General features: G+C 51.7%; 4 protein-coding genes across 4 annotated transcripts; 3 read left to right on the top strand and 1 right to left on the bottom strand.

Annotated features, from left to right (window-relative positions):
* Positions 1-977: 977 nt before the first annotated feature.
* COCVIDRAFT_87724 (hypothetical protein) lies at positions 978-1,670 on the top strand (the record flags this gene model as incomplete). Its single annotated transcript, XM_014705509.1, has 4 exons — positions 978-1,150; positions 1,203-1,392; positions 1,444-1,552; positions 1,603-1,670. 4 exons carry the CDS (start codon positions 978-980, stop codon positions 1,668-1,670), a joined length of 540 nt encoding a protein of 179 aa, XP_014560995.1.
* Positions 1,671-1,923: 253 nt separating this feature from the next.
* COCVIDRAFT_87981 (hypothetical protein) lies at positions 1,924-3,643 on the bottom strand (the record flags this gene model as incomplete). The annotated part of the gene is made up of 2 exons (XM_014705508.1): positions 1,924-3,324; positions 3,503-3,643. The coding sequence occupies 2 exons, from the start codon at positions 3,641-3,643 to the stop codon at positions 1,924-1,926; spliced, it is 1,542 nt and encodes a 513-aa protein (XP_014560994.1).
* Positions 3,644-4,084: 441 nt separating this feature from the next.
* Positions 4,085-5,274, top strand: COCVIDRAFT_87832 (hypothetical protein; the record flags this gene model as incomplete). Its single annotated transcript, XM_014705507.1, has 3 exons — positions 4,085-4,306; positions 4,369-4,628; positions 4,677-5,274. 3 exons carry the CDS (start codon positions 4,085-4,087, stop codon positions 5,272-5,274), a joined length of 1,080 nt encoding a protein of 359 aa, XP_014560993.1.
* A 650-nt stretch (positions 5,275-5,924) lies between these two features.
* Positions 5,925-9,832, top strand: COCVIDRAFT_34015 (hypothetical protein; the record flags this gene model as incomplete). Its single annotated transcript, XM_014705506.1, has 3 exons — positions 5,925-6,831; positions 7,766-9,061; positions 9,123-9,832. 3 exons carry the CDS (start codon positions 5,925-5,927, stop codon positions 9,830-9,832), a joined length of 2,913 nt encoding a protein of 970 aa, XP_014560992.1.
* Between the last annotated feature and the right edge of the window lie 1,301 nt (positions 9,833-11,133).

The following is an 11,133-nucleotide window of genomic DNA, read 5'->3' as shown; positions in this document are numbered from 1 at the left end:
GTGTCTATGTGTGGCCGGGGTATGGCTAGGGCGCGGTGGGGAAGGTGTTGAGATGTAGGATCATTAATGTCGAGCTAGCAATGCGCAATCAACAAGAGCCAAGGCTTGTTTGCTCGCTTTGAATGGAAAAAGTAAGCAAATGATTGAGCAAGTGAAGGGCAAGCGGTGATAGGCTGGGGCAGTGGAGTGTATATGTATAGTAGAGTGAGCACCACCAAGCGCATCACCAAGGCGGCGGCGGGGCTGAGGGTCGAATTGAGAGATGCACGCGACTTACAGAACGATTGCGTGGAATGGGATCCAGGTTCCGATGTTGCGGGGATATGCTGGTGAAGATGAGCTCAGCCGGGGTGCAATGATTGACAGAGTGAGGTGGTTCATGTGGGTAGCCGGCGCCTCGTCCCTATGACATGTACTAATGCTAAGGTGCTGGAAGCTTTGGCCAGGCGATGTAGCAGCAAGCCAGCCAGCCAGGCCAGGCCTAGACGAATGGGGCTTTGAGTGCACACCACAAAGACAAGACGGGCTGCACTGCTTCCTGGGCACAGCTGGTGAGAGGTAGTAGTAGTAATAGTTGATTGCATACGGGCCGACCGCGCTATACAAAGGTATATATCGTCGGAACTCCGCCAGGCATTCACGAGACGCGCAACGCTGAGGTTGCCACATAGTAAGCAACTTACCCCCCATCCCATTTCCAGTCTTTCCTAGCACTTGGCCCGTGGCTGTTCTGGTCGCCAGGGCCAGGGCCATGTCTGTCCTGTATCTCATCCATGTTCCCGTTTCATTGCGTTTTCGTCCGCATGCACAAACATGGCTGTGGCACGACACGCGACACGTCTGTCTGCTGTTCTCGACAAGCCTTCTCTTCCGGCCTTGTCTTGGCTTGGACCAGCAGCATGTTGATCGTCAACGAGTCTTGGCCTTCCATGGTCCTTCTACCAAGTAGACTGGTTAGTTGACTTGTCTCAGAAAACATGAGTTCGTACTACGACGTCGATGCCATCCTTACAGATGCCCAGAAGGTGCCCTGTACCTTTGAGCTTACCGTTCCTGGTCTCGGCTATCTTGAGGGCAACATGAGCGGCGACATGAAGCAAGGCTCAAAAGTCGAACTCCCCTTGTGGCTCGGCGAGATGCTTGCATTGAGGTAAACTGATCTTTGTGTCTTTCTAACAGCCATGTATTTACACTATCTATAGCCAGAGTCTAAACACTTCCTCTCTTGTCACTATCGATCCTCCCTCGGCCCTCTCTCCACGCGTCTTGAACGCACTCAAAGCTGACCCGCGTACCGTCGATCTGCGTGCCTTGGCTCCGCACTTTTATAATCTCGGAGCACGCATCCTCGAGCTATTCGAGGAAGAAGAAATGATCGAGGTACTGAGCGATGTGAGTATTGCGCCAAGCCTTCCGGCATCTAGTTAGAGTTAACCTCCACAGACCTTCAAGGCCAGGGCTGCTTTGATAGCTGATCAAGCCCATAACCCACGGGGTGCATTAGGTGAAGGCGCCGACTTTATGCGGGGCCTAGATGAGAATGAACGGCAGCGTGAGTATCCACCAATCAACTTCGGAATCCTACAGCTGATGCCGACAAAGTGTTCCGTGCGGCGCACGACAGCGCAAAAGGCGTGCGCACCTGGATGACAGATCTGAAGAAGAAATGAGCAGGACCACCAGGGACTAGTCAGCAGGGCAACCGAGGTCCATTTAGAATCAAGCTTGGTCAGACCAGTGCAAGACTGCATAATAGTGGCAATGACCAATGAAAGCGCAGAGACGAAAAAGCATGACTTCGGAAGGCTGATAGTGATACACAATTGCGAGGCAAGCAGTCATGGAAGCCTACCTTCTGATTATAATACAATACCTCAAATCAACCAGCCAGTGAATTCAAATTTTGCTTTCGTTGCTTCAATCTTACCGCATCGTTGCACCAAGGTTACTGTTTTGTAACAACACAGCCAGCTGATCTGGCGGATACCCTAGGAACACTGGCCCATTGAATATCATTTGGGGTATCAACCGTGGGCCTCCAGTCTCCCCGTTCTGCTCCGGGGGCTGTCTTTGTGGCAGGGGCTCTGCGGGTGGCGCCTGGGTATTCGTGACTCCGGGCGGCGGCGATGACGGCGGCGGGGCAGCTTGTGTTGCTTGATGCTGTTCATGTGCTTGATTTTGATTCATCATCGCTCGGTGATCGAATGGACACTTTCCTGTGCTTTGCGGGGTGTCTTCCACTGGCCGGCCAGTGTCTAGCGGAAACTGTGGTGATGCGGTTGGGACGGAGCCAACTGACGATGAGCTCTCGGCATTGGTGTATTTCGCTGGAATCGATATGCCCCAAGGTCGACTTGGAGACTCGCCTACTCGGACTTCCTTTAGCGGACGGTCAAAGTGTGCTGTTCTAGTCTCGTCCATGGCATGATCTTCTGGCAGTTCCTCAGGAGTCGGAGTGCCATCATGAAGACTTGCTGAGACAGCTGTGGCCCAGTTGTGAACTTTGGTGTCTGCTCTGGCGTCGGCAATGTGGTTAGGTTCGGTTTCCGGCTCTTCGTCTATAGCATCATCAGGATCCTCAGGCAGCCATGCCTGATGCTTTTGACCCAGACCCTGGATCATATTGACCAAGTTGCCATACTTGCGATCCAGCTGTTCAATGCTCTCCTGGTTACGCTGGAAACGTGTGATGCAAACTTCGTGGCTCCTAGGTAGCTCGTGCTTGTGTTTTTCAAAGTATTCTGCAACCTCTTCTGGGTTATGCTGGTCAAGGAAGCGGATGGGACAGACGGCAGCAGACCCAGATGCAGCTACCGAGGCAGTCATTGAGGCAGGTTTATTGCTACATATTTCGGCGCGGATAGGATCGGCGAACGAGGGTCGTTTGGACCTACGACCGCGCAGGCTAAGACGTGAGGTCGAGCTTCGCGGCGTAGCAAGAGGACTGCCTCTACCACTTCCAGATGCGAAAGGGCAAGCCAGCTTACTGGGCGTTCCGGCAACTGTGAAATCTTTTTCAAGAGGGGAAGTGGCTCTATTACTCTGTGTCTCAAGTTGCGGGGTCGGTACATCAGCTGATGGACCGCTCCATATCTTTACACTTGTTGTATTTTCAGGGGCACGCAGTTGAACAGCAGCCTCCTCAGCCTTCTGGATGACCAGTGCCCGGCTCTTGCGCTCTACATCGTCGCTATTTGCTAATTGCTCCACCAAATTCACGTGCATATGTGGTTGTTCGTCCCCAACTCGCTCGAGCTCTTGCAAAAAAGTAAGATGATCTTGCGACAGCGTGTCCGGCGCGAACCGCTTGAGTAGGTCAAGATACTGTAGAATGTCAGACAGGATCTTGCAGAATAGTGTGTTTGAACGTGAGATGAGGGAATCCGAAATCAGGTCATGCTGTGGTTGTTTTCTGTCAAAGCCGCGAGAGCAGCTGCAGGTCTAGAGCTAAAGTGTATCATCATGAAAGGAGGGGGGAGGGCTGCTAGCAGTCGTCACATACCTGTTGCTTGGCCCACGAGAGCTTGCTTTCCACCTGTTTTTGCTGATCAAAAAGAGCTTGGTATTCTCCACTCAGAGCCGCAAAGCCTTCAACCAGCTGCTCGGCAAGCACTGTGACGTTGAGCTGAGCCTCGTCAGCCATAATGCCGTTGGCACAAGGGCGAAATGTGCGAAGGTGGTGCGTATAGAGACAGCAAGAGAGCCCGGCTTTGATGACGCGGCAACGAGGCTCGCGGCCAGGAAAAGTGAGAAGGACGGAAGCTCGGCAAGGATTGCAGGGTCGGAAGCAGCGGCGCAGGCCGCGCCACGCTTAGTCATCGCTACCAGCCACTCACCTCGCAGAGAAGCCCATGGTCAGATGCGTTGGGAGGCGCGTCAGAGCGCACTGCGCCTTGGACCTGTTACGTAGCATCTCTTCTTGAACTGCAACTTTTATACGCCATGATACCCTAATAGCACAAGAAACGCCATTGTTTAGCGAAGCATCTGAGAACGTCTGTTAGCATCCTCGTCGCCCTGATTCGGCACTGCAATTCCAAAAACCCCTAAAGAGCAGACGCTAAGCACCTCGACAATATTCACAATGGGGTCGATCCACGATTCCCGCATACACAAGTGGTTCGCAACCTCGCCTCCGGTCGCGTGGACAATCAGACAACTACGGGAGATTCTCATTGGGTCTCTTAAGCAGGGTCCAATCCCACAACATGTGGCGTTTGTCATGGACGGGAACAGGCGGTTTGCACGCAATCACCACATTGAGACTGTAGAAGGGCATAATCTGGGGTTTGAATCACTGGCTCGGGTACGAGGAACCATGGAAAAGGGGCATTTCCCTTGTTGGGTATGATACTGACAACTGACCAGATCCTCGAAGTGTGCTACAAGACTGGTGTGAAAGTGGTGACAATCTACGCGTTCAGTATTGAGAACTTCAAGCGTTCGAAGCATGAGGTGGATGCGCTCATGTCCATGGCCAAGGTGAAGCTACAACAGCTAGCCGAGCATGGTGCTTTACTAGACCGCTACGGTGCATCCATTCGAGTCCTGGGCGAACGCGAGCTTGTTAACCCAGATGTGCTCATGGCTGTGGACAAGGCCGTGGCCATGACCGCTCACAATAAGAAGTACACAACAACACCCAGTGCGAAGGCGACTGCTGACCCATTGAATAGAGCTGTCCTGAATGTCTGCTTCCCTTACACGTCGCGCCATGAAATCACGACCGCTGTCATGAAGACTGTCGAGACGTATAGCACCCCTATGCATAACCTGTCTACTTCGCCGAAACGCGCCTTTTCTGAATCGCATATTACGCAACATATTAGGAAGCAAATGTTGGAGGAGGACGCAGAAAGCGTATTGGAACAATCGGAGTCACGTCCAGCGTCGCCTTCGAAAGAAGCTGCCTCAGCGGAAGACGGGCGGTCTTCGTCGACGGCAACAGTCATTAATCCACCAGACAAGGATGAGTCGCAGACGGAACCTACATTCCTGGATCCTGAGTCGATTAGTGCCCAGACACTGAACGACAACATGATGACAGCCGACGCTCCACCGCTTGATTTGCTTATCCGCACTTCTGGTGTGCAGCGACTGAGCGACTTCATGCTGTGGCAGGCTCACGAGAATACGTCCATTGTATTTCTCAAGTGTTTATGGCCCGAGTTTGATCTTTGGCAATTCCTGCCCGTACTAGTGGAGTGGCAGTGGCAGCAGAAGAAGCTGCAAGAGGAGCAGCAGCGTATTCGTGGGCGGTCAAAGTCGGAGTAATGCATACACCGGAGCAACGGTTGATTGGAGGTCGTGGTGAAAGGTGGCAGATCTAGACTTGAGCGCGCATCAAAGATACCCAGAATCAAGTATTCCATCCATCCCCTAATGCACACTACAAAAAGCCATCGCTTAGACTACCGGTCGATCTCGCCGGACTGGGGCCCTCGAAGGCGTCGGCGGGAGCTATATAGTACTCCTAGTTTCGGCGGCAGGCCTGGCACGTGTATGTACACAGCTTTCAGCTGCTAATGTATGGCATACCAGTCTTTCATGGTCGGTGACCTAGCATACGACCTTTGGACTTGTCCTAGGCGCGCTAGCCAGTCATAGCGCAAGGAAGCCAAACGTCATCCTACCCTACTGCCGCCCATGACAGCCGAGGAAGAAGCTATCAGTGTGCAAGCTGAGCAATGCCTTATATTGTGCGCACGCCAGGGCTTGTAGTGAGCGCCTAGTTGTCGTCACGTCCAGCTCATGTTAACGTTGTAGTGCTTACCAGTCCAAGTGACGCTGTTCTGTATCTGTTTGCTGGACTCGGTGTCTGTGTGCTATATACTTGCTACTTAGTTACGTTACTTCTTATCAGCAACCATCTTGCTTCCGTCGCTCGCCGTTCCGTCTAATCGCACGCCATCGACTACAGCATCATGAGCGCACCAACCATTCTCACGATACCCATCGAACTACGAGAGCTCATTTACGAGTTTCTCTTTGGTAGCTACACCATTCGACACGGCTTCAAACACCCAGGCCTTCCCAGCAGCAAAACGGACGCCTCTAATCGCACATCACTACTTCTCACTTGTCGCCAGATCTACACCGAGGCCAGCCGCCATCTTCCGCTCAACTGCACCCTTCACTTCCGCGGTACTGAGAACTTGCTCGAAACACTCCTCTCGATCGATCAGAGTGTACTGACCCGCTTGCGCCACATTCGGGTTCGCGCGTATCCATTCCCCTTGTACACTGGAGAGACTACGCATTACTATCCTACCTACTATGCAGCAAATGCGCTTAATCTGCTACCTGGTCTGTGTCTCGACACACTAGTCGTGGAAGACTGCTGGCATGGCTTTGGCATGTGCGATGGCTGGCGAGACGTTACAACTTACTTCGATATCGAAAGCCTCCTCAATAGCGATGCTTGGAAACAACTTATCTACATAACACCTTGTACCGACTTCATCGCCTCGGGCTACGATCACCGGCACAAACGGTCAGCCCAGCCCGAAAACTGGGATGCGCTTATCAAGGAACGTGATGGAGTCGAGTACGGCGCCGAGGTCAAGATGTACATTGTTCCGTACGACCAACAAGCAGCTACTGGCTGTGAAAAAACCGAGGATGGACGAGCCATGCAGCCCTGGGCAGCAAAACCAGGAGATAAAGTCAACGAGGACTGGCGGATCGCAGGACCAGAGCAAGATATGAAGGGCGAGGTCAGGATCCTGGCGAAGCGAGGTAAACGGGCAAGAGTAGTACAGTTGGGTCTCAGCGAAAAAAGAACTTGGAAAGAAATCAAGGGGACAGCTGTTGGTGGCTTTGCCCCCGAAGGTGAGCAGGTTTCCAGTCCCCATGAGTACACTCAGTCTTGACTAACTTCTTTCAAGGATGGACGCCATACCACAACGACATGTCAGATGCAGTCGGATGGATATATGGTGGCTATGGGCGAAGGATGCAACTAGCAGACGCCGCTCTTCACAGTTGACTACATCGCTTCACTACGCAACCCGTCCACGCGCCATGGATGACGGATGCACGAACTCAGGATTGAGTACTGTGCAGCGGTCGGCTGCATGGCGCAAGAGTTGGCACCTTTGCATTCATCTATATAGGTTGCCAAGGTGCGTAGTGGCGCTGTCTTTGCAAGGCGGCTGAAGTATTTTGCGCGCTGTGCCGCATGGCATAGTGAGAATATGGATTCGAATCGTGGCACACGGAAGACACATGTCTCAGAAAGGTGGCACTGCACTATTGATTGTGCAGTATTTTGTATTGTGAACTTGAGATGGTTAGTTTGGGAGGTATGTGGGAATACTGCGCCGGGCATACCCACGATGGATGGAGTGCCAAACTATTCGTCATCGGCCGCTGCGCGACCGTGCCGCAAAGTTATGGGGCTCACTTCTGCACGTTCACCTTGCCGCGCAGCTGCTTTGTATTGAAATAGGAGATTCCTATTCCGACATGGTAGCCTGTCGCTTAACAGTTGTAAAGGGAGTCGCAATGAAAGTACAAGTAGGGGCGGCCGACCACGACTTTGTTTGTTCTCCGTTACACGGCGGTGCGCATTGCTTGCTTGTACGATTCGCCTGTCACCTGCTTTGTGCAGTATTTCAGGCCTCTTATTATTCCCATGCGATAGACGTCGGCTAATGAACTGGCACCCGACAATATGGTAAGCCCACTTATGTATTCACATAGCACGAGCAAGTGCATGCGTAGACTGAACATCACTAGCGCCAACTATCGCACATCATCCTAGCACTTGTTGCTGTTGGCTTTGGGTTCTCACTTGCCCAGCAGTATCCGCTTCCTGTTACCTATGACACCACTCTCAAATCACCCGTGGACCCTAGCATCACCATCTCCTTCAAGCAGCCTGAATCCGACATATGCTCTACAACCGCTGAAATGCAGAAGCAGTACTCGGGCTATGTCAATCTTCCTCCGTTTACGCTTGCGCCCTTTCAGCAAAACTATTCAATCAACACCTTTTTCTGGTTCTTTGAGGCTCGAGACAACCCAGAGGCTGCACCATTAACAATATGGCTGAACGGTGGACCTGGACAGTCTAGCATGGTTGGCCTCTTTACCGAAGTAGGACCATGCAGGGTTGTGCAAGGCTCTAATGACAGCTACACTACACAGCCCAGGCCCTGGGGTTGGGATCGCAGTTCCAACATACTCTTCATCGATCAGCCCACTCAGACCGGCTTCTCCTATGATGAGCGGGTGAATGCGTCTATAGATTTCAGTAACGATGATCCAACAGGATTGGATGCCCGTAAGCAGCCATCACCCCTTCCGACTGATGTACCTGTCTGGCGCTTCAAAAACGGGACGTTCGCTTCTGGTCTTACTACAAACACTGAAGACTTGACTGCCATTGCCGCCAGATCGACCTGGCACTTCCTGCAAGGTTTTCTCTCCGCTTTCCCTCAGTACAATCCAGGGGTGCATCCTGATAGTGATGTTGTCGAGTCTGCTGCTATCAATCTGTTTGCCGAGAGCTACGGGGGCATGTATGGCCCCATCTTTGCAGATTTCTTCGAAGCTCAAAATGAGGGAAGAAAAGATGGAAAGGTACCAAGCGATGCATTGGAGATCCGTGTGGGTTCAGTAGGCATTGTTGATGGTGTCTTGGATGTTATAACAACCACAACATCAGGCCTGGAATTTGCATACAACAACACATATGGTATCGAAGGCATCAACATTACAACCTACGAGAATGCAATAGCGGCAGTCAACGGAGAGATGGGCTGCAGGGATCTGATAACGCAATGTCGTGTGCTTGCAGCAAAGAACGATCCCGATAATCTCGGTACCGATGAGGACACTAACAAGCTTTGCGCAGGTGCTCTACTAACCTGCCAATTGGCTGTTTTGCCTGTCATGGCTATCGGCAGAAGCGTTTATGACGTGCGAGTGGAGCCTCAGGTTGGGCCGGCTGCCTCCTATGTAGAATATCTGAATGATGCCAGGGTTCTACAGTCCATCGGCGCTTCAGTCAACTTCACCTCAAATAGCATTACTGTTGAGAATTCTTTCAATTTCAGTAAGTCACATTCATTTGACAAGCTTCTCTAGAAAGAGAGCTTTGCTGATTCTTGCTCTAGACGGAGATGCTGCTCGTGGGACGCAGCTGACCTCTCTGGCGCGCTTGCTCGCTCGTGGCATCAAGGTGGCCTTAATATACGGTGACGCAGATGTCCTAGGCAACTGGTATGGAGGCCAGAATGGATCCCTCGAGCTATCTAGTCTTGTTCCAGGGTACGATACCGCATTCCCAGCTGCTGGCTATGCCGATATCGTTGTCAATCCATCTTACGTTGGCGGAGCCGTGCGTCAATATGGCAACCTTTCATTCTCTCGAATCTACGATGCTGGTCACCAGGTACCCTATTACCAACCAGAAACCGCATTTGCTGTCTTCAGTCGGACCATTCAAGGTCGTGACATCAGCACGGGTCGCGAGGCTGACTTGTCAACGTTTGCAACCGAAGGACCCAACACTTCTGATCATAAGAATGTGGTGCCGCCTCAGCCAGACTCAGCCTGCTGGATCAGAGACGCCGTTTCTACTTGTAAAGAAGAAGAATGGGCTGCTATTCGCCAGGGCAAGGGTACAGTCAAGAACGGCATATGGATGCCTTCAGAAAGCATCGAAGCATTTGAGAAAACGTCGGGAATTTCGTCACTACAACAAAGTTTCCTACTCCGCCTCTTCCGTCGCGACGCACCTCCAGAACAAGGGAAAAGGGGCAAGAGAAATACAAAGATGGTCATCATTGGGGGAGTTTCTGCGGCGGTTGCGTTTCTGTTGTGAGTGCTATTGCACCAACACCCTCCCAAACACTACATAGATTAAAACTTCATACATACCCAAAACGTCCTCTCCTATACCGAAACCACTTTCACAAACAACAACCCACCAGCGATCTCAAAACTCTCCCAAACTAAACCCCCTGATCACTAAAAATCCTACCATAGCGGCATTCTCACCACCCTATGCTGCCTACGCCTCCCCACCAACTCTACCAGCACCCTCCATTCCCCCAGTGCCATGGAAATGGGCCCCATAACCTCCACCCACATCCTCCACCAAGACGCCAATTCCCTCCTCCTCAACCCGCTCCACCGTCACATCCCACTCCTCGAATCCATCCCCGAAGCGAGTCCACGCCCCAGCTCAGATACGCGCCGCTCCCTGGAAAAGAAACCAGCGCCGCACCCCTTGCGTAAGTATGCGGCGCAGAATGCTATCCCATGCAACAGTAGCGGACTGCAAACGGTGGTGGCGAACCGGGATTCGACGCCAGTGGGCGGTGGAGAGTCGCTTGGCGAGGGGGATGTGTGAGGGATGAGCCAGGGGATGGTCCTTTGTCTGCTCTTCCTTCCTCCCTCTTTCTCCGCGGGAAAAAAAAACCGGCGCTGTGAATGGGGTAGTTAGCTGTAGCATCGTAAATAATGCCTTTTTATGGTCATGAGAGAAGTTGTCCTTGCATGTTCTCTTTCTGATCCGCGTTGATTTACGTATGTGATTTAGAGACAATATGACTTATTGTGGTCTTGGGACGGGACAAAATCGGGGTTCCAAGGCTTGGGGGCGCGGGATTGAGATGGCGGGGGCGGTGAGATATGTGAATGAAAATGGGTTTTCTTTGTTTGTTTTCTGGGGTGATGTGTAAGGGGTTGGTGGGTATGCGGAAGGTAGGTACTTGGAATTTTTTTCTACAAGGGATGAGTGAGTTGCTTGTGCAGATTAGAGTGCTGTGCAAGGCTTGCCAGTTGGCTGGATGACAGATTAAGATTAGATATCTCCATTAATCATATTTCATTTAATTTTTCATTTTCGTTTTGCCTTCCTGTCCCTTGGATGATTGCATGATTCCCATGTAGCGTGGACTTAGAGCCGGTGGATTGCGGTCATGCCCTACGTCTTCAGTGGGCTTTGTTGCTTGACTAACACTAACCGAACAATATCCCTCTTCTTTGAAATCTCTCATCGCTGACATGGATTGAGCAGAAGACGTGCAAATATGTTCCTTTCTTGGGTGTTCATAGCAAACGTTCTTCATTTGCTCTGAGCATATGCAAACTATCGTACATGGATATAACAATCTCTCC

The sequence above is a fragment of the Bipolaris victoriae genome (assembly GCF_000527765.1).
Source record: "Bipolaris victoriae FI3 unplaced genomic scaffold scaffold_8, whole genome shotgun sequence".
Taxonomy (NCBI): domain Eukaryota; kingdom Fungi; phylum Ascomycota; class Dothideomycetes; order Pleosporales; family Pleosporaceae; genus Bipolaris; species Bipolaris victoriae.
This window is presented reverse-complemented; position numbering and strand designations above follow the sequence as displayed.